General features: G+C 46.2%; 1 protein-coding gene across 1 annotated transcript in view; it reads left to right on the top strand.

The window, feature by feature from the left end:
- The window catches only part of CDC73 (cell division cycle 73), a 1,222,960-nt gene that overhangs the window by 147,333 nt on the left and 1,053,152 nt on the right, over window positions 1-22,475 (top strand). Inside the window, exons 4-6 of the mRNA XM_069641358.1 lie at window positions 9,237-9,299; window positions 9,806-9,858; window positions 22,024-22,112. Coding sequence (XP_069497459.1) covers window positions 9,237-9,299; window positions 9,806-9,858; window positions 22,024-22,112 — 205 coding nt within the window. The remainder of the gene's footprint in view (window positions 1-9,236; window positions 9,300-9,805; window positions 9,859-22,023; window positions 22,113-22,475) is intronic.

A 22,475-nucleotide genomic window follows, 5' to 3' on the forward strand; every position in this document is an offset into this window, starting at 1 on the left:
AGTGCTGAAGCTTCAAATTTCGTATCGACTAGAGAAGCCCGGAAAGGACTTCTCCCCTTGGTTTGGTGGGACCAACTGACTCCAAGGCAAACTCTACTGGAACACCTCTCCCTGCTGGCTGTACTTCTTTGCTGCTGCTGGAATCGAGTGCAAGGAGGCAGGAAAACCAGGAATGAGTTCACTGCCTTTAAGCCGAACCAGAGCTCCAGGAAGATCCTAGGGACTCCCTCAAAGCAGGGCTATCCAAACCGGAGCCACCTCAACCGAGTGCTGGACCCCAGAAGCAAGGAGAGTCCACCAGGTGTCCAAGAACTGCAGTGGTGCTATTTGCGAGTAGCTGAATCTGCGAAGTGCTGATAATCTGGAGTGTGCCCATTGCTGCTGCCAAAATTCAAACCGTAGTGCAGGAGTCCCCAAACGTCCTCCCACATGTCCCCACGACTGAGGCCCAGGAACAGGATCTTCAGGACTACAACAGGAACAGAAGCCAGCTGGAACCTTTCCTTCAGACTCAAGGTTCGGTGTAACTAGGTGTACTGACCTCTTGTGTGTAGCTTGCTTGCTCTCACTGGAAACTTGCATTTGCTGCCCTTTGCAGAGTTGCTTGCATCTTTGCTTTTCACAAGCTTCCCAGCTTGTGGCCCAACAGTGATACTTTTACTACAAAAACTCTTTAATATTGTGCTATCTTCAAGAAGTGCCTGAGCTCCCCTAGACTTTGCTCAATTGACAAAGGCTGTCCTGGCTTCCTGCAGACTCTTATTAACCTCTGACTTTGTGTTTATCTGTCCCTCAAAAAGTCATACATACTTCACTTGTATAGCTGGGAAAGGGTTAACCTATATTTCATTGGGGGATTGTGAAGTAATTACCTGTTTAAAGAAACCTGTTTACCTTTTTCTTCCCTAACCTTTTCCTTTTGCCATAATTTCATTAGTGCATTAAAGTGTAAAAAGTGATATATTAATGTCCAGTGTCCTAGCAATTGGTGTAGTGTGTGTGTGTGTGTGTGTGTGTGTCACATCCCAAAAGGGTATCCACTTGCTTAACTGAAGTGAGTGTGTTTCTGAAGTATGTGTTGCATATTGCCACTTTCTAAAAGCTTAATTTAAAACTGCTTGTTAAATTAATACATTATTTAATCAAGAAACTTTGAGTATAAGTTTTATTTGAATATCCGTCACTGTGAATCTGTTACATCTCTACAGCTCATATTGACCCCTCTTGAGATGAGCCTGGCTGCTCAGTCACTCTACCAACGTGTGAAGTACAGGGCTATACCAAAGGTTTGGCTACCTATTGCCAAGAGGACAAGGCTGGTGTAGTCTCCCCACAGGGTTACTACATAAAATCCTGCCTAACAGAAATGAGTTTCTGGCAATTGTTACTGTTACATGGTGACCGCAGGGGTTTTAGTTGTCGCAGACTGAATCAGCCTCGTATATCTGGTCCCTTGAATGCTGGGATGCTGACATTTTGCAGACAACCCTTGTAGGACAAGCTTGTGGTCACCAAAGTACCGGGCTGAAACGCAGAAAGTTGAAATCGGCTGCGTGGTAGCCCAAGGTTTGAGCTGATCAGCCACTGGGTTCTCCCGGGGCACTTCAGAGGGCTCTTCTTTGCAGGACACTGTGCTGATGTCTGGAATGGTTGGTCCCACCACTCCAAGGGTCGAAGCTCTACTGAAGGACTTCTGAAGATCACCCGTCAGACAGGGCTCCACTGGGACTGAAGCAAATGTTGATCGGCAGGCCTTCTTGGGACAAGTTCAGTCTTTACAGCTGGGCAGGATACTTGGCTGTTAAGGAGACGTTTCAGAAATGCTAATTCCATTCTACCTTAGAGATCCCCAGCTCTTTTGCTGAACTTTGGGACTTTGTACTTTTTAATTCAATGCGTTTTCTGTTTCTTTATAACTTTGGAGTCTGACAAACTCCATATGCATTTACATTGTGACACACAGCACCTTCAGTGCAGTGGCACAGGGAAGTCTCTTAGATATCCCAAAGGCTTAAATACCTTCTCTTAGTGAAACTGTTTCCAAGAGCAGTAAAGTAAAATTGACTTTACTTACATTTTGTAACTTTCTAGAACCAGCACACACTATCTTACAATAGGGTGCTGGAGGGGTTGCTTCATATCCCCTTTGTCTAGTTTCTCATGTAACATTTTTGTTACACTTTCTACAATTAATGGCTGGTGGCCACAGTAAAATACCCATGTATGCCCATTTCATCAAAATGGCCCCGGTCTTGTTTTTTCGACACTTCTTGCTGGAATGATAATTCTTGAGATTTACTCTGCATGCCAAACCAGGTGTGGTCCCTTTGTTCATTTTGTCTTTGGCGGGATTCACGAGTGAAGCCCGCCTTTGGCTCCAGTATGTCTGGTAGGGGCAGGAAGTGAGGGAGGTGCCCCCAAACTCCCTGTGCTTAATCCCCTTGGTTACAGGAATGCACCCAAAGGTGATTGGCCGGCTGTCTCTCTGGCAAGGACAGCCACCCTGCTGTGTAATTGACAGCGAGGCTGGAATGAATGGGAGAAACCTGCATAAAAGGCGAGGCTTTTTGGCTTGAAAGGCTGTCGGCCACTGGACGAAGGAATCCGAAGAAGAACTTGAAAGATGCGGTGCTGAAGCTCTGAATAAGCCTCGATTAGAGAAGCCCTGCAAGGATGACTTCTCCCTTTGAGTTCGTGGGACCAATCGACTCCAAAGTAAGCCCGTCTGGACATCCTCTTGAGCTGGCTGTATTTCCACTGCTGCGGCTGGAACCGAATGTTAAAGAGAATTCTCATAAATGTGCTAATTCCCTTCACCTGAGACCCCCAGCAACTTTGCTGGATTTTGAGGACTTGATTTTTTTACCTTGAGAGTTTGAGCCTTTTTTCCCACTCTTATTTTAATGTGTGTTTTTACTCGTGTTTTCTTTGATTATGGAGTTTTAGACAACTCCATGGGCATCATCTTTTCATGTCACACAGCACCCTCAGTGCAGTGACACAGAGAAGCCTTTTAGGCTCCCCCAAGGTTTAAACGCCTTCTCTGGGATAAACTACTGTTTCCCAGAGAAAGTAAAGTGAAATAGACTTTACTAGCCTTGTCAAATTCCTAGACCCAGCACACACTATCTTACAATAGAGTGCTGGAGGGGTTACCTAGTATCCCCTGTGTCTAGAAAGTCATGCAGCAGTCAAATGCTACCATTTCCTATTGAAATGGCTGGTGGCATTGATTTTACAATGAACTACCATGATATTTCCCGACCATGAACACCAGTAGCTAAAAATCACAGGAGCCATGTTTTTCAAGATGGCGTCTGAGCCCCCTTTGTTTAAACTGGTCTCGGTCATCTTTTTTCGCCATTTTTTGGAAAGGTCCTTCTAGAGTTGCCTCTGCGCGCCAACCCAAGTTTGGTCTTTGTTCCTACGCCTTTTGGTGGGCTTCAGGACTGAAGACCGCCTCTGGCGCCTGAGTGTCTGGGGTGGGCAGGAAGTGGGGGAGGTGCCGAAACTCCCTGTGCTTAGTCTCCTAGGAGACCCAAATGCACTCTGGCGTGATTGGCTGGCTGACTGTCTGGAAAGGACAGCCACCCTGCTGGTTGTGTGGCAGCTAGGCTGGAATGAATGGGAGAAAACTGGATAAAGGGCGAGTCTCTCTTGGCTTGGAAAGCAGAGTCGACCACTGGAACGAAAGACCGGAAGATGAGCTGGAAGAGGACGGCTGCTGCAACTCCTGGACTCTTGGTTTTCCTGGTGGAGCCCTGCTGCAGGTCCGAATCGCCAAGTTCATCTCGATTGAATAGCCCTTCAAGGATGACTTCTCCCTTTTGAGCTGGTGGGACCAATCAACTCGTAAACCACCTGGACACCATTTCCGGAGCTGGTTGTATTTTCCTCAGAGTGCTGCAGGAAACCGAATAACCAGGGGGGGGGGAGGACACTAGTTTATGTGCTTGACGACAGCTACCGGAATTGAGGACTTGCCAGTTTGCCAGCTTTGTGACCAGTCCCCCGTGCAGAGCATGAGTCCATCCCCCCCACACCCCCCCCCCGACGTCCTCCGACGTCCTCCCTTTTGTCCCCACGACTGAGGCTAAGGAACAGAAGTCTTCAGCTGCATCTTTTTCTTCAAATAAGGTACTGTGAAAACCTGACAGAACTTACCTCTCAGTGCGAAAGTGCTTGAAACTTCGGCAACTTGCAGGCCTAGTCAGCTTTTGACCCGACATCTGAAACATTCTTCTATTAACTACTTTTTAGAACTGTGGCAAATACTTTTCCGTTTAACTACCAGAACTGCTTTATCCTATACAAGACTCTAGCCCATTGACTTTGGCCTACTTATTGCATTGAATCAACTCCTCAGGGGAACTCAAACTATTTGCACTGTTCAAGAGTAACTGTACGATGGAAGTTTTATTATCTGATGCCTTTTTGCTCCTACTTCAAATGCTCTGAATGCCATTTTGCTCCTACTTCAAAGTAGTTTAACTGTCACAGAACCGAATAGTTTAAAGTACTCTAGTATATCTTTGTGATATTGGTTGCCTCCTTTTAGTGAATGTTTTCTGACTGTGATAAATTAATAGGCGTTTTACCAAGAAACCTTGAGTGTAAGCGTTTATTTGAACACTTGTGATTGTAGACCTCTGTGTAACCTCATTACAAGCTCACATTCCCTCTGGAGATAAGCCTGGCTGCTCAGCTCGCTACCAAAAACTGTGTGGTGCAGACTTATACCAAAAGTTGGTTTTGCTTACACCTGTAGTCAGTTGTGTGTAGTGGTCCCAGAGAGTACTGCATACAAACGTTGCCTAACACTGAAGTGCCAGGGAGAGGAACACCAGATTGTGTGCGTTGCTTTTAAGTCGGACCCGAGCGCTTGGAAGATTCTCCAGACTTCCCTGATGAAGGACTGACCAAGCCTGAGCCACCTCAACAGGGTGCTGGAACCCAGATGAAAGGAAAGCCTGAAGTGGTATCCGAGAACAACAGTGTTATTTGCTGTCGGACACGAGGAGCTGAAACACTGAAGGACCGCTGAATTGAAGTTTGCCCATTGCTGCTGCTGACCTTCCCATTGCAGAGCAGCAGTCCCCAGAGGTCCTCCCTCTTGTCCCCACGACTGAGGCTCAGGAACAGGATCTGCAGAGCCGTACAGGAACAAAAGCCAGCTGGAACCCTTTCTTCTCACCAGAGGTACTGTAAAGTCTAAGCATGTACCTCTTGTTGTTTAGCCTTACCACAGGTGAAACCTGTCTTGATTACCTTGCAGAGTTGCTAAAACTTTGCCCTCGAGCCTCCCAGCGTGTGGCCCTTCAAGTGTTCTATTTTCTACAAACATTTCTAAAAACATTGTGCAAGACTTATTACCTGCAAAGATCTTCAGCTCCCCTCCCCTTGACATTGTGCAATTAACATTGGCTCTCCTGGCTACCTGGAGACTCCCCTTTACCTCTAACATTGTGCTTTGGCCTTTCAGCCATGAAAGGGTTAATTTACTCTTCATCGGAAGGTATCAAAAGTACTTACCTGTTCATGAATTATTTGTTAACCTTTGTTTTATCCCGCTGTTATATCTTTTGCACCAAACTCCGTATTGCTCTAAATGTACAAGTGATAAATCAATGTCCAGTGTCCTATCTATTTAAGTCACCTGCGGGTGTAGGAAGTGTCTGTGTGCCATCCTCAATGGGTATCATCTGACTTAGAGAAACAGTGTGTATTATAAGTGTTAAATATATTGCTCCCTTCTGAAGAAGGCTTATACAACTGACTGTGAAATTGTTTTAACAAGAAACCTTGAGTTTGTGTTTATTTGAATAACTGCTACGATGTAACTGTGTTACAACCCTACTCCTCACATTGACCCCTCTTGAAATGAGCCTGGCTGCTCAGCCACACTACCAATCCTTGTAGTTCAGACCTATACCAAAGGTTGGGTCCCTATTGCCAGGTCAAAGTTATTGTAGGGCTCTGTTAGGCAAGATTGTATGCAGTACCCTTTGGGTGCACTACAACAACCCTGACCTCCTGGCAATAGAAACTCAACCTTTGGTATAAGTCTGCAATACACAGGTTGGTAGTGTGTGGAGCAGCAAGAGGGGTGAATGTGAGCTGTAGGGGAATTGCACAGAGATTCACAGTGACGAGTATTCCATTAAACACGTACACACAATTATTAATTCATCGTCAGTTAGAATAAGCCTTCTTCAGAAGGGAGCAATATAAAACGCCACACAGATACTTCACACATACACACTTAGTTATCTAAATCAGCAAATACCCATTTTGGATGACCCAGGCACTACCTACACCTTCAGGTGACTTGAATATCTTGCTGTTGGCATTTATCTGTCACTGTTGCATTTAGAATATTCGTGGGAGTGTAGTGTTAAAGAGAAGTTCAGAATAAACTTCATACAGTTATTCTTAAGTAGGTAAGTACTATCCATAAAACCCCCCCCACCCCCTCAATGCAAAGTCAGTTAGCCCTTTCCTGGAAAGGAGGCACAACACATGAGCAGAAGAGAGGAGTCATTCAGGGAGCCTAGGCCAGCCAATGTTAAGTTAGCAGAAGTCAAGGTGAACTGAAGCACTTCTTGCAGTTAAGTAGAAAGTCTTTTCCAATGTCTAAAATAGTCTTTGTAGAATAGAAGCAATCAAAGTAGGGCCATGAGCTGATTAGGCTTCTGAAGTAAAGAAGCTGGCAGCAACTCTACACATGCAACCAAGCAAGTCTCCAACGAGAAGGAGTGGCTACACAACAAGAGGTAAGTTTTCTTAGAATTTACAGTACCTTTAGGTTGAAGAAAAAGTGCAGCAGATGGCTTCTGTTCCTGTGCAGCTCTCGCAGTTCCTGGACCTCATTCATGGGGACAAGAGGGAGCACTTCTGGGGACTCCTGCACTGCAATCGGACGGTCACCGCTTGCAACTGGCAAACTTCAAACAAGTGGCTGTTTGGTGTTTCAGCTCCTCCTGTCTACCGCAAATAGCAACACTGTGGTTCCTGGCTGTCGAGATGGGCTTTCCTTGCTTCTGGGGTTCTGCACTCTGTTGAGGGGGCTCAGGCTCGGTCTGTCCTGCTTCCTGGGAGTCTGGAGGATCTTCCTGGAGCTCTAGGCCATCTTAAAAGCAACACACTCAAACTGGCATTCCTCTCCCTGGCTATCCGGTTCCACAAGCAACTGCAGTGGATAGTCTACCGGCGTTGAGAGGATGTCCAGGTGGCTTACTTTGGAGTTGATTGGTCCCACCAAATCAAAGGGAGAAGTCTTCCTTGCAGGAGCTTCTGTCGATACGAAATTGGAGTTTCAGCACAGCAGCAGGGCTTCACCGGGCAAACCAACAGTCTAGGAGTTGCAGCAAGTGTCCTCTTGAAGTTCTTCTTTGGATTCCTTTGTCCAGACATACTCTGCCTTCCAAGCCAAAAAGCCTCACCTTTTTTCATTTCAGGCTAATCGCCTATGAGTGCATTCCTGTCTCCTAGGAGACCAAGCACAGGGAGTTTCGGGCCCCTCCATAGTTTCCTGCCCCCACCAGACACCCTGGAGCCAGAGATGGGTTTCACTCGTGAATCCTGACTGACACAACAGTCAAAGGGACCAAAACTCGTCTGGCGCACAGAGTAAATCTCAAGAAGGACCTTTCCACAAAGAAATGGCAAAAAAGACTGGTGCCATTTTGACATAAATGGCACCAATGGGTGCTTTACCATGGCTGCGAACGCAGCCTGCGGTAAAATCCCATAATGGTAGTAAAAAGTAAATCGCTGCCACCAGCCATTCAGTGAGGAAAGGGTAACATAATGTTACATGAGAAGCTAGACAAAGGGGATACTAAGTAACCCCTCCAGCTCCCTATTGTAAGAAAGTTACAAATGTAAGTGAAGTCATTTTCACTTTACTGCTCTGGGAAACCGTAGTTTATCCTAGAGAAGGTGTTTAAACTTTTTGGAGATCTGTTAAGGCTTCCCTCTGGGACTGCACTGAAGGTGCTATGTCACACAATGTCCATGATGATGCTTATGGAGTCTGTCAGACTCCACAACCAAAAGAAACCATGTACAAAATCACATTAAAACACAAGAGTGTGAAAAAAGGGTCTCACTCTCTCCAGGTAAAAAAATCAAGTCCTCAAAATCCAGCGAAGTTGCTGGGGGTCTCTAAGGTTGACGAATAGGCACATTTCTGAGAATCTCCCTAACATGCACCCAAAGGGTGCTGCATACAATCTTCACTAACATTGGCTTCTGCCAAGATCTCTGAGGCATGACTCCCTTCTTATCCAGAAACACGGGGGAGACAAACATCTCACCTAATGGAAGATCTGCCCCTTGCACAAACCCCAGTATTGGTCCATTTAGGACCACTGATGGTGAAACTCATGCCTACTTTTTAGACATACAGAAACTAGTGTGTGGATTGGGACCAGACCGTCCCAGCCCAATAACTGGGAACACACGCACATGGCCCTGCAGTAGCCCTCAAACTAAGGCCTTCCTGGGCAATGCATGACCATAGGAATTTCCTGACTCTGCAGGAAAGCCACAGGACTAGATGGCCAAAATGAAAAAGCAAACATCATGTGCCACGGACATGTTGGGAAACTAGCCACAGTTGGTAGCCAAACGTGGTAAACTCACTAGGGATAACAAAGTATCGCAGAAATAGTAAAAATGCAACTGCTGCCACTAGCTTGTCATTTAGGCGCATCTAAAGGACCAAAATTCCCTTTGTGTCGTCTAGGGTCATACAACCGAAACCCCATTGCTCTGCATTATAAGCTGCATTGTAGTTCAAATGTAACATGAAAACGCAAACCTAGTTTCCCAGTACTGACAGGCTTAAGGACTAGTCGGCTTCCCCTTAACCATGAGCAAACGTCCAGTGAAGCTGAACACACTGGAAAAAGTCAAGACAGAGTTCAAAAACAAAATGTTTGAGGGTCTACAGAAATTGAGGGAACATTGCTAAAAAAAGAGAACTTTCCTAACATTACCCAGATTGTTTGGCTAGACTTTAGTGTCTTTCTCTGTCCACCTGAACAGGGTGGCCTCTCAGAATATGCTCAGGGGGTTGATTCTGAACATTCATCTTGAAACCTCATTGAAATTTCTCGAATTAACACCTGCACTTCTTTTTTTTCCGCTTTTGGATTGCATTTGTATTTTCCTGAAGTCCGCTCTATGGTAGAAAAAAAACATAAACCTAATTGCCATGTTTTCGTTTTCAGCAACATCATCTAGCATCGACAGAAGTGCTCCACTTGAAATTGGTCTACAACGATCCACGCAAGGTAGATTTTGAATAAAAATGTTTTAATTGTTTTTTAACAAATGATCAACTGGTTCACATCAGAATTGCTCAGTACTATATTATTACGGCTAGAAAACATCAAGTTGTACTCCTTTACAATACAGCTGTTTGCAACTTGGAATGCACACATTGGGTCCTCCGAATACACTGGAGTAACCATCTATAGGCCATATTATCCATGAGACAGATATCTTGGTAAACAATCCCTTGTTGAAAAATGAAATGCATTTATTACCCAATCACCATAGCTGTTTCAGACTTAATCTCTCTCCCTCCCTCTTCCATAGTTTCAATGCTCTTGCCTGGAGAAAACTCTTAACGGGGTCCCAAATATTGTGGGACCTACTAATCTCTCAACCATCTGAGGTTGGGGCCACAGGGCTGGACCAATGCATCAAGATACAACTTGAATGTTTTTATTGTTAATGTCCAACGTGCAACAATGGTATTGTACTAGTTTATGTATTCTGTTTTTTTTTCTTTTAGTCAAAAGGGCAGCAGATGAAACTTTAGCAGAAGCGAAAAAACCACGAGTTGAGGTAAAGCTCAATTTCCCCCAGTTCTGTACATACCTGACTAGTTGTACCATTGTATGTGTGATGCACAGTTTTTGCTTTGCTTTTTGGTACTGGTATTTTATATTTTTCTTTCATGGTTTATTTACAAGTACTAGAATGCAAAGGAAAAAACGTAACTGGATGTGAGCTTGGGAAATCCGAAATGCTATAATTTGAGTCCCTGTCCATAATGTATGTTTGTGATGTGCACTTAGCAAGCCACAAATCTGAATTTGTTACCTCTGGGCACTACATCCAAAAAAGCAGACGGAAAAATGTGTTCAAACAGTGGAGGGGTGTGAGAGCAGTCAAGAAGATAAACAGTCTGGGAAGGAATAAAACGAAGAATATGGGAAGGTAGAGTGTTAAAATATGACATAACTGCAACCAATAAGGGCAGGGCTTACACATTATATTAGTGAATATATAGCTATCTGACTGTAAGAAAAAAGGCTATACAGATTTACAGGAGAGTAATTTTGTGATTTTGTGAATAGGTCTGTACCTTTAGGTCATGACCTAGCCAGTTAGGTCACTGGGGGAGCTCCGGGTAAACTTGGGCTTGCAGCAACAAGATGGACTGCTGTAGGCGTTCGAAAGGTTCTCAAGCATTTATTTATAAATAAAATAAAGGGTTGTGTATGTTTTCGTAGACCACCTTTTATTTTTATTTTTTAAATGTGTGTACTTTGTTCATGCGCTCTTTACTGAAATGAATTGAACCAGTATATTCATGACTGGGTCCCCTATACCTCTCTTGCACCACATAAACATGTTTCTGATACTTGTGAATCTGCTCAGAATCACATGCTGTGCATATAGTCAAACACCTAGTGGTAATCACAGAGTATTGCATCTTTATTTCCAAGATTGAAAGGGTACTCCGACATGGGTGTGACTTTAACACTATCTGTGATGTGCAGTGCACCCAAAATCCCTAACGCGTCGAGATCTCTTGGATTGTTTTTTTCCGTCAACCTAGTTGGTTGCCTGATGCAGAACTTGCAAGAGTTCATATTGCTTACTTTGTCCCACAACCTACGGTTGTCTAGTCTCCTGACTAATCTTCTCGACAGCCTCGTGAGTGTCCTGCCACCGAAGACATCCACAACTGCTCGACTGTCGACCGTGTGGCCTCGGCCCGCCACCCAGGCCCTTACAGTAGGGAGAATGGGGACGGGGTTTATTCAGCTTCAAGAATGTATTCCCTTTTCCTTTCGCTATTTGGTCTGGCTGCCGTCACCCTCTGCTATGGAGAGGATGCCCTTTAAATTTTTTGTGTCGTGTAACGAAAAGTTTCCTTGGAACGACACCATCGCCATTGCAGTTGGTGTCTGCCTTGAGACCACGACGAGTGCTCATGCAAGTCCTGCAAGATCTTTCGACCGAAAACGTTGAAGAGCAGGTGGCCTAACCGGTGGGTGGTCTACGCTACACAGACCGAAAGCCATTCCCCTGTTGGCGCTGTCACTTTGGACGACGAGTGTTGAATAGAATTCTCAAAATGTGCTAATTCCCTTCTACCTGGGAGACCCCCAGCTCTTTTTGCTAGACCTTAGGACTTTTAATTTCTCACCTTGAGAGAGTGCGAATTTGGACTCTTTCTTTTGGTTTTGGAGTCTGACAAACGCCAAACGCATCATCTTTACATTGTGACACACAGCACCTTCAGTGCAGTGGCACAGGGAAGTCTTAGATTTCCTAAAGGTTTAAATACCTTCTCTTGGTGAAACTAATATTTCCAAGAGCAGTGAAGTGAAATTGACTTTACATGCATTTTAGAACTTTCTAGACCCAGCACACACTATCCTACAATAGGGTGCTAGAGGGGTTACTTAGTATCCACTGTTTCCCATGTAACATTTATATGGTACCCTTTCTACAATTAATGGCTGCTGGCAGTGGTTTACTTTTCCCTACTATTGTGTTTCTACCACGGGCTGCAATTGCAGCTGCAGTAAAGCACCCATGGATGCCCATTTTGTCAAAATGGCCCAGTCTTCTTTTTTCACCATTGCTTGTAGGAAAGGTCCTTCTTGAGATTTACTCCGCGCGCCAAACCAGGTTTGGCCCCTTAGTTTGTTTCCTCTTTGGTGGTATTCACTGGTGAAGCCTGCCTCTGACTCCAGTGTGTTCGGCAGGAGAGGAAACGAGGGAGGTGCCCGAAACTCCCTGTACTTAATCCCCTTGGTTACAGGAATGCACCCAAAGGTGATTGACTGGCTGTCTTGCTGCGATTGACAGCTAGGCTGCAAAATAATGGGGGAAACCTGCATAAAAGGTAAGGCTTATTGCTTGGAAGGAAGAGTCAACCACTGGACGAAGGAATCCGAAGAACAACTTGGAAGAGACGTCTGCTGCAACTCCTGGACCGTTGGTTTGCCCGGTGAAGCCCTGCTGCATTGCTGAAACTCCGAATTCGCATCAACTAGAGAAGCCCTGCAATGCATGACTTCTCCCCTTAGGTTGGTGGGATCAGTCAACCCCAAAGCGAACACGTCTGGACATCCTCTCGGAGCTGGCTGTATTGCTGCTGCTGGAACTGATTGCCAGGGAAAGGAACACCCGAATCGACTGTCTCGTTTATAATTCGGACCCCAGCTCCAGGAAGATCTTCTGGACTACCATGAAGCAGGACTGACCAAGCCAGAGCGACTTCAACAGAGTGCTGGACCCCAGATACAAGGAAAGTCCATAAGGTACCCGGGAACCGCTGTGGTGCTATTTGCAAGAGTCACGAGAAGCTGAAACCGCAAAGTGCTGCTGATCTGAAGTTTGCCCATTGCTGCTGCCGACCTTCAATTCATAGTGCAGGAGTCCCCAGACGTCCTCCCTCTTGTCACCACGGCTGAGGCACGGGATAAGGATCTGCAGACCTACACAAGAACAGAAGCCAGTTGGAACTAATTTCTTCAAACCAAAGGTACTGTAAAGCTAAGTGGACTTACCTCTTGATGTTGAGACTTGTCTTCGTTGCTTTTGCTTAGTTGCTTGCAGCTTTGCTTCTCACAAGCCTCCCAGCTTGTGGCCCTACAGTGATTTCATTTTCTACAAAAACTTCTAAAACATTGTGCAAGACTTTTTACTTTACCTACCAGATGTGCTTCAGCTCACCTAGACTTTTGGTCAATTAACATTGGCTGTCCTGGCTCCCTGAAAGACTCTTCTATCCTCTGACTTTATGCTTGAACTATCCCTCAACCAAAGTCACACATACCATAACTTGTGTAGCTGGGAAAGGATTAATTTACTTAGCATTGGGGGTTCAAAAGTACTTACCTGCTTCATAATACTTGACCGTTGTTTTATTCCCTATTTCTCCAGCATTGGATCTTTCATGGATTCACATGCTTAGAATATTCCCCGTCGTCAGACTGGGAACCCTCGGTACACATATATAGTCGTTTCCTATAGGAAAAAACTTCCGACACTTGTGTGTCCTATCCACATCTACGTCCTCTCCGGGGCCGTCCACGCAAGCCCCGTTGGACGTAATGGTATAAAAGGCCCCGCCCCCGCGGGTCCCGTCAGATTTCAACCGTCTCCAAAGATAGTGGGATCTCCTCGCGTAGTCTCTACTGCTAGATTTTTCGAATTGTCGAACTCCTGTGAGTTTATTAATTTTTTTAGGAATGTCGGGAAAACCTCTATTTCGCCCGTGTGCCACGTGCGGATTGAAGAAGGTTTACGAGGGGGACGGCCATTTAGACTGTATTTATTGCCTCCACCCTCACCACTCGGCAGACCAGTGTGAAATATGTAAAGGTTTTTCCCAGAAAACCCTGAAGGATCGAAATTGCCGGCTGGTATCCTGGTTAAATGACGGTGCGGGAGCGTACCCTCAGTCAGAAGTGGGCTCTGTGCGCAGCGTGGCCTCTGCGAAAACATCAGGAGCCCCTCGACGCCCAACTTCGTCGGAACCTCCGGCTAAGAAGTCACGACCTGTGGAAAAGGACGTTCCACGAAGTCACTCTTCTAAGGACTCTTCTAAAGACTCTGCAAGAAAGACATCGTCGTCAACTTCGTCAAGGAAAGGAAAGGCCTAAATCTTCCTCGGGCGATCAATACAGATCAGCCACGAGTAGAGATTCGGATAAACGCAGGGAGAGCGCTGTGAAGGCGGGACCGCCTAAACCACCTGCAGGCCCAACGTCGACGACGACAAACCAGTCGGTGTCCTCACTGCCTCTGACGCAGTCGATTTCACCGGTCATCAACCCAGCGACGACCTCGGCGACGATGTCCTCGTCGACGGAAGTTCTGGCCTGGAGACCAGAGGTATTCGACATGGGGTTGCCTGACACATTACTACAGGAACAGGCAGCGTCAATTGCCTCGAAAGAAGACGGCTTCAGAATTGTGAGCCCGGAGGACCTCGGTCTACGAGCCAGGTTTCCATCAGGAGCAACCTGCTCTCAGGTGTTTACTCAACCTCCAAGCTCTCAGGCGACCCTGTCCATGGAGGTACTGTCCTCCTTACACTCGCTGCTGAAATCGCTGGACGAAAGGCTTCCGCCTGTACCGTCGACACCCCCCGTCGACGAGCCCGGCCCTTCACACCGCCCAACCAGATCGATCGGGGTTCCAACTGTTCCAGCAGTCCAGGAGGAAGGTGAGCTTTCGGACTCCCTATCTGACCATGGGTCAGCGTCAGATATATCCCTCTCACCATCTAGGGATCCATCCTGGGTGTCGGATGTGGAAATGGAAACACCAAAGAGTCCCACTCACCCGTAACCACCGGACGATATAGGTGCTTTTCATTCCATGATGGAAAAAGCGTGCAAGGAGTTTGGCCTGGTCCAACAGGAGGAGAAAAAGGACTGTTTTCTTTTTGACCATATGGGCAAGAGTAGACGCTCAATATTCTCAATACCCATTTTAGACCATGTCTGGAAAGAAGGTGTTCAAACCATGCGTCACCCATTTTCTGAGCCTGCTGTCAAAGGCCGCATTGAAAAGAAATTTAAAGTCCCAGACTCTACACCGAAGTGTCTTTCGGCTCAGCCTACACCGGACTCGGTGGTGTCGGCGAGGAGAAAAGCAAAGGCCCAACATAAATGCTCTACCCCTCCAGATAATGAGGCGAGGCGCCAAGACGTGTTTGGTAAGAAGGTTCTTTCTGTGGGGGCCTCAACGGTGAAAGCAGCTAACTCCCTGGCGATTGTGGCCAGATATGACAGGGAGATGTGGCACAGACTGGCACCTATTCTGGACCACCTCCCGGAAGAACATAGAAGAACGGCTATGTCCCTGGTTTGAGAAGGCGAAGAAGCATCTAATCATGCTATTAACATAGCGGTGGACCTGGCAGATTCGGGTTTTAAACAAATAAATAACGGAGTTGTTCTAAGACGCCACGCCAGGCTTGGCTTAAGTGCACCAACTTCAGACCCGAAGTACAGTATAAAGTTTTGGACATGCCCTTCGAAGGTGATCTTCTTTTCGGAGAAAAGGTGGACGAGGCCTTGAAGGGCATGAAGGAGGACTCCGATACAGCACGCTCGTTGGGTTCTCTCCAGAGCGGTAAGCCCTTTCGTTCCTTTCATCCCTTTAGAGGAGCATCTGGAAACTCAAGATTTTCAGCAACCAGTGATAGATCTTTTGGTAGATCAGCGTATCCTTCCCAAGGATATAGACGCGCCTCTCAGACCACAAGCCGGCGCAGAAACTTCCAGTCTTCCAAGAGACGACCAAATTATTCGTCGTCGACGAGCAAACAAAGACCAGCAATGACGGGAAGAGTACCGTTCTGGGAGGAAGAGTGTCAAGCTGCATCGAGGAATGGGAGACCATCACAACAGATCAGTGGGTTTTGGACACTGTGAGGTACGGACATTCCCTACTATTCAAATGCAAGCCTCCAAAATGTCCACCAATACACCTATCCCAGCCGCATCTAAACATCTTGAGGCAGGAAGTAACACTCATGTTACAGAAAGGCGCCATCGAATTAGTCCCTGCATCGCAGAAAGGCCTAGGGGTATACTCACGGTGTTTTGTGGTAAAAAAACCAAACGGAAAATGGCGCCCTATTCTCGACCTGCGAGACCTCAACAAGACCCTACAGAGTCAAAAATTCAAAATGCTTACACTGCAGGAGGTGATCAAATCCGTCCAAAGGGACGATTTTCTGGCGTCACTAGATCTACAGGACGCGTACATCCACATTCCGGTGTGTCAAAAACACAGGAGGTTTCTGAGGTTCATGGTAGGTCAGACACACTACCAATTTGCAGTGCTCCCATTTGGTCTAAAGTCCTCCCCAAGAACGTTTACAAAATGTTTGGCACCTGTGGCAGCCTGGCTGCGAAAGGGAGGGCATCATGTATACCCGTACCTCGACGACTGGCTTGTGATGGGATCCTCCCCAGCGTCGACCAACGACAGCGTACAAGCCACCTTACAACTTCTGCAACGACTGGGGTTCGCAGTGAACTTCGAAAAGTCTTCTCTAAAGCCCTCAAGGAGCTTGAAGTTCTTGGGAGCTCAATTCGAAACTCACTCGGGAATAGTGAAACCGTCCCTAGGCAGAATATTGAAGATCGAACAACTGACGAGTCGACTTCGCCTACAGAGCACATTTTCCGTGAGAAAATATGTGGCAATCCTGGGTTCCATGGCTTCGTGCATCCACCTAGTAGCAAACTGCCGATTGTTCATGAGGCCTCTACAGGAGTTCCTGTCGGACAGATGGAAGCAGGCCACGGGCCGGTGGTCAGACAGGATAACCGTCGACGACGAGGGTGTCATCAGATCCCTCCAATGGTGGAAAATCTTTCACAACCTGGACAGAGGGGTTCCTCTACAAGAACCGGAATTTCAGAACACCATCATCACGGATGCCTCCCTGACGGGCTGGGGAGCACACATGAACGATCATCAAACCCAGGGCAGATGGTCTTCGACCGAATCGCACCTACACATCAACGTGCTGGAACTGAGGGCAGTGAGATGGGCCTTGAAATCATTCCTTCCGCATATCAAAGGATCAAAAGTAAGAGTGCTGACAGACAACACGACAGCCATGTTCTACTTGATAAAGCAAGGAGGCACCAGATCCAGGAACCTTTCGGCGGAAGCTCAAAAGATCTGGCACTGGGCGTTGAAACCCAACATATCCTTAGTGGCTTACCATCTCCCGGGTGTGAAGAATGTGCAAGCGGATTCCCTGAGCAGGACAATGGCTCAAATACACGAGTGGGAGCTGGACACCGGTCAGCTACAAATAATCTTCGAAAGGTGGGGGACCCCCTCAATCGACCTCTTCGCTATGAAAGAAAACAGGAAATGCGAACAGTTCGCGAGCAGATGGCCTCAAAAAGGATCCCTGGGGGAAGCGTTCTCGTTTCCTTGGACGGACAAATTCCTGTACGCTTTCCCTCCGTTCCCCCTTATACGGAGGACAATCCACGGGATTCGCAGGTACAAATGCCGGGTCATTCTAGTGGCTCTGTATTGGCCGAGACAACCATGGTTTTCCGACCTCCTACATCTGTCGTTGGAACAGCCTATAACTCTCCAGAAAGTGCCGAACCTACTGTCCAGGGACAAGGGAACGGTGTGGCACCACAACCCGGACAGCCTCAACAGCATGGCTCCTGACTTTTCAGAGTTTGGCAACTTGAAAGTCTCGTCGGATTGCCGGAGAATTCTGCAGGCGGCTAGGGCTCCTTCGACTAACAAATCATACATATGCAAATGGCGAAGGTTCTGTAAGTGGTGTCAAACACAGCACGAAATTCAGCCTTTAGAAGTAACCCCTGAACAAATTCTTCCGTATCTTCTTCACCTAGCTGAGAGTGGGCTGTCATCATCGTCCATCAAAGTGCACTTGGTGGCCATTTCAAGGTTTACGAGGAGGAGACAGTCTTCACCTTTATTCAGTGACAGACTGGTGAAACATTTCATGAGGGGTCTCTTTAGAACTTCCCCCCTACGAAACGGTTCCCACCGTCGTGGAGTCTTAATGTGGTGTTGGCTGCCTTAATGAAGCCTCCATTTGAGCCAATGTCCTCTTCACCCATGCAGTTCCTATCTTGGAAACTGGCTTTCTTAATTGCCATTACATCGGCTAGAAGAATGTCGGAATTACAGGCCTTGGTCATAGATCCTCCATATGAGATTCTTTAAGGACAAAGTAATTTTATCAACCAACCCTACTTTCATCCCGAAAGTACCGACAGTCTATCACAAGCACTCAACCCTGGTCCTTCCTACTTTCTTTGCGTCCCCGTCGTCGACGGCGGAAAAAGCCCTTCATACTCTGGACGTCAAAAGGGCGTTAAAATTTTACCTGCAAAGGACGCAAGATATCAGAACTACCAGACAGTTGTTCATTGCCTACGGTCCATCGACGAGGGGAAGGGCAATCTCCAAGCAAGGTCTGGCTCGTTGGGTCTCTTCGGCAATTACTTTTAGTCACTCCAAGGCTGGGAGACCCCTACAAGGACGCCCTAGAGCCCATTCCACGAGATCGACAGCCTCCTCCGCGGCTCTATGGGCAGGAATTCCTGACAGACATCTGCCAGGCGGCGGCATGGTCAGTTCCACACACGTTTACACGCCATTACTGCCTGGAAAGGCAGCACGCGGATGAGGTACAGATGGGAAGGGCAGTGCTGCGCCATCTGTTTCAATGAGGTAAGCCAAATACGGTGAAGCTGTTGTCTCTTACCTTGCCTATGTTCCCTTGATCTTATTTATGTATTACGAATATGTTTATATCTGAAAATATGTTGCTGCTTACACACATATATATATATATATATACATATTTGGACTGAGAGTGTTTCTTGTAAAAGTAAGTTACATTGCATTCTCACCTCCGTCTTCAATGATACTGCTATACAATCTATTCTAAGCATGTGAATCCATGAAAGATCCAATGCTGGAGAAGGGAGTAGTTTCTTACCTGTAACTCCATTTCTCCAGCGTTGGTATCTTTCATGGATTCACATGCGCCCTCCAGCCTCCCCGGATTGCAATGTGCAAGATATGTGCATAAGCAGTTTTCCCCTTTTCTACTTTGGAGGGGACGCAAAAGCTGACGGGACCCGCGGGGGAGGGGCCTTTTATACCATTACGTCCAACGGGGCTTGCGTGGACGGCCCCGGAGAGGACGTAGATGTGGATAGGACACACAAGTGTCGGAAGTTTTTTCCTATAGGAAACGACTATATATGTGTACCGAGGGTTCCCAGTCTGACGACGGGGAATATTCTAAGCATGTGAATCCATGAAAGATACCAACGCTGGAGAAATGGAGTTACAGGTAAACTACTCCCTTCTTTGACACCAAATTCAGTGTTCCCCTAAATGTACCAGTGAGATATCAATGTCCACAGTGTCCTAGTTATTTAAGTCACCTCAGGGTGTAGAATGTGTCGGTGTGCCATCCCAAATGGGCATCTACTGGTTTAAAGAAATGGAGTGTGTATTTTGAAGTATATTTTTGTTACATATTTTTCACCCTTCTGAAGAAGGCTTATTCAAACTGACTGTTGAAAAGGGCAAGTGTTTTTTTTGGATACTTGTCACTATGAATCTGTTAAAAACCTACAGCTCACATTGACCCCTCTTGACATATACCTGGCTGCTCAGTCACTCTACCAACTTGTGTAGTACATGCTTATACCTAAGGTTGGGTTAACTATTGCCAGGAGGTCAAGGCTGGCGTATTCTCCTTCGGGGTACTTCATACAATCTTGCTTAACAACGAGGAATCCATCGGTAGCCATGGCTCAGAATTGGAAGCAATCAACCTTTCTCTGGAACCTTCATGCTCTCAAATGCCTGTCCCCGGCCTGACAGACGGGCCACCAGCTCTGTTAAGGGGATTTCACACCCCAGCGACAAGGGCACGCACGCTCCACAAATACCTAAATACAAAACCCCTAAGGCCTCCTCAACTGAGTCATCGAAGCACGCAATGTCAACAGGGCCGCCAACAATGCAGAACCTCATGGTTCAGCGCCCTTCACGCAACTGCCTTTGCGGCATGTGACTCGAAATTCTTCGAGAGGTCTTTCACTCAAAGAAACATAGTCGCCGACACACCATCCAAGGGCGCACAGTGACCTAAGGCTTTGGTGGAATCGTCGACCACAACGGTGCCATGCGGCGCATCAAGACCTTCCCTTCATCCACGGAAAATCCGCAAAAGCTTTGCAGCTATTATTTCGGCAGCTATAGAACACAAGGACACCCCCTCTCGTTTTTTTTATTTCCCTAACCTTGCCTTTTTGCAAACTCAATCTACAAATTGTACTAGTGAGATGTATATAAATGCCATTACTGTCCTGGTGATTGAAGTCACCTCAGGGTTTAGGAATTGTGTAAGAATGATATCCAAAAATTATCCACTAACTTGTTCTGATTCTGAAAAGTGATAAGTATATTTACACTGTTACATGAATTGCATTTTTAAAGAATGCTTATTTAAAACTTGATGATAATTAAATTACTAGAACTGAAACCTTGAGTGCAAGTGTTACTTGGCTACTTGTATTTACGGATTTCATTTGTGCAGCTCTACAGCTCATATTTACCCCTCTTGAGATGGGCATTGCTGCTCTGTCGCACTACTAACTTGTATAGTGTAGACCTATACCAAAAGGTGGGTTACCCAATACCAAACAGATAAGTGTTGTGTAGTCTTAGTGTGACTACATCAATTCTTACCTAACAAAGGTATTGAATGTGCTGTGTGTCACTATACAAAAAGCAGATGCCTATGGAGTTTGTCAGACTCGAAAAACTGTGAAAACATAAACCCCAAATTGGAGAAAAGCATGAGAGAGTGACAAAGGTCCCACTCACGAGTTACAATTTAAAAAGTCCCAAGTCCAGCAAAAGAGCTCAGGGTCCCGAAGGTGGGAGGAATTTAGCACAGAAAATGTACTATATTTGGCATTAAATAATGAAATGCAAAGATGCATGAGTTGATAACCATAAAAGAACAAATAAAGATATGGGGATACTGTCCCTACCACACCTGTCTGGGTCTGATGGGCATGGGGACTGATCAGTGCCCTCAAAACAGATGAGCTTAGCAAGACCAGTGAAGTAAGAAGGCTTCACGGGCATGAAACAGTCAAAACCAGTTGAAAACAGTATCAAGAAGTTGGATGTCCTATTGATGTCTTCGGCGGGAAAGCGGTGAAAAGAAAATCTTAACAAATCTTGAATGCCGCTGGTAATCCTAACCACCAATTCGGTGCATGTGCACCATTCAAATATTTGGCGGCCAGCCATTTGGTTCTGTCAATTGCACACAAACCTTTGTGGGTATTCTACTGGGTAAACTCGGGGGTGGAGGAGAAAAGGATTCCAGAGGATTCCTAGACAATACCTCTGCAATCACTCCCAGGTAACCACTTTCATTCCATTGTACACTTCTGGCTGGCACTCTAGTTGGGATAATGTCCCCAATCCGCATTCCTGGTCCCTGCCCAAACGCACAACATGACGACAAAAGAGTTACCTGGATCCTGAAGTTCACAAAACTAGATGGACTCCGTTTTAGAACCCCCCCCCCAAGAAAAAAATGCTTCCTGCAAGTTTTGCTGGCACCAACTGGAACCAGTACAATGGTGTGGGTAGTGGGGTGCCACGAAACCTTGAGGACCAGTAGTGTTCCCAAAAACGAAAAAAAATGAGTTGCCTCCCTGATTAGATGTGGATGAAACTCACTGGAAAAATGGTCAGGAAATTAAAGATTGGGTGTGGCAGGTTTCCATTTATTTTACTGGAGGGGAACACTGCAAAAAGAAAATCTTTCATAAAGGGCAGCCATACACCTACCTTTCTCTGCCCAAAGGTTTTCTTGTCTGCCCTTTCTGCACCCCGCCCACCCATGCCTCCTGTAGTCGCCAAACCTGCCCATCCTCTCCTTACTATAGCAGTCAGTTTGTCTTGCCTCTGCGTGGCTCATAGTGCCCTAGAAAGGGGAACATGCATTCTATGACTGTTCTGTTCATAGATGTGTCGGCAGGCCGTCTTTCCGGTTACTCATGTTCGGCAAGAATGGATTCTGTCAATGTTCACCGACTAGGAGTATATCCCATGTATTTTCTCAATGTTGCATATGCCCTGATTTTATTGATGTATATACTTTTAAATATACTTGTTTTGTATTGCTTTTAGGATGAAGAGTGTGTGCGTCTCGATAAGGCTCGTTTGGCCGCTCGACTGGAGGGCCATAAAGAAGGTATTGTACAGACAGAGCAGATTAGGTACGAATTTTTGTTTATTTTTCATGGCTATTTTGTTCTCATTTGGTTAAACCAGGGGTGCACAACTGATTTCAAAAAAGTGCAGAATGTACCACACAAGAGCCGGCCTGTATCTAGATGAGTGGGAGGGAAGGGTGAAGGTGCGTTAAAAAGAATATACATATCAAACCTGGGTTTTGAGGTCTCATCTGTATTTATTGCTCCATTTTGTTACAGAAACATGTATGGTACATTGCTTTATAATGGCATTACCACTTTGATTTATTTGCATTTTAGAGCTGCAATCTTGTTTTAAATGTTAGTGGAACTGCAGCAGACCGCATGCAAAGACAAAAACTGACTTTGTCGAGCAACACTGTACCC

This window comes from Ambystoma mexicanum, chromosome 1q (assembly GCF_040938575.1).
Source record: "Ambystoma mexicanum isolate Mex_15411 chromosome 1q, UKY_AmexF1_1, whole genome shotgun sequence".
Lineage (NCBI taxonomy): Eukaryota > Metazoa > Chordata > Amphibia > Caudata > Ambystomatidae > Ambystoma > Ambystoma mexicanum.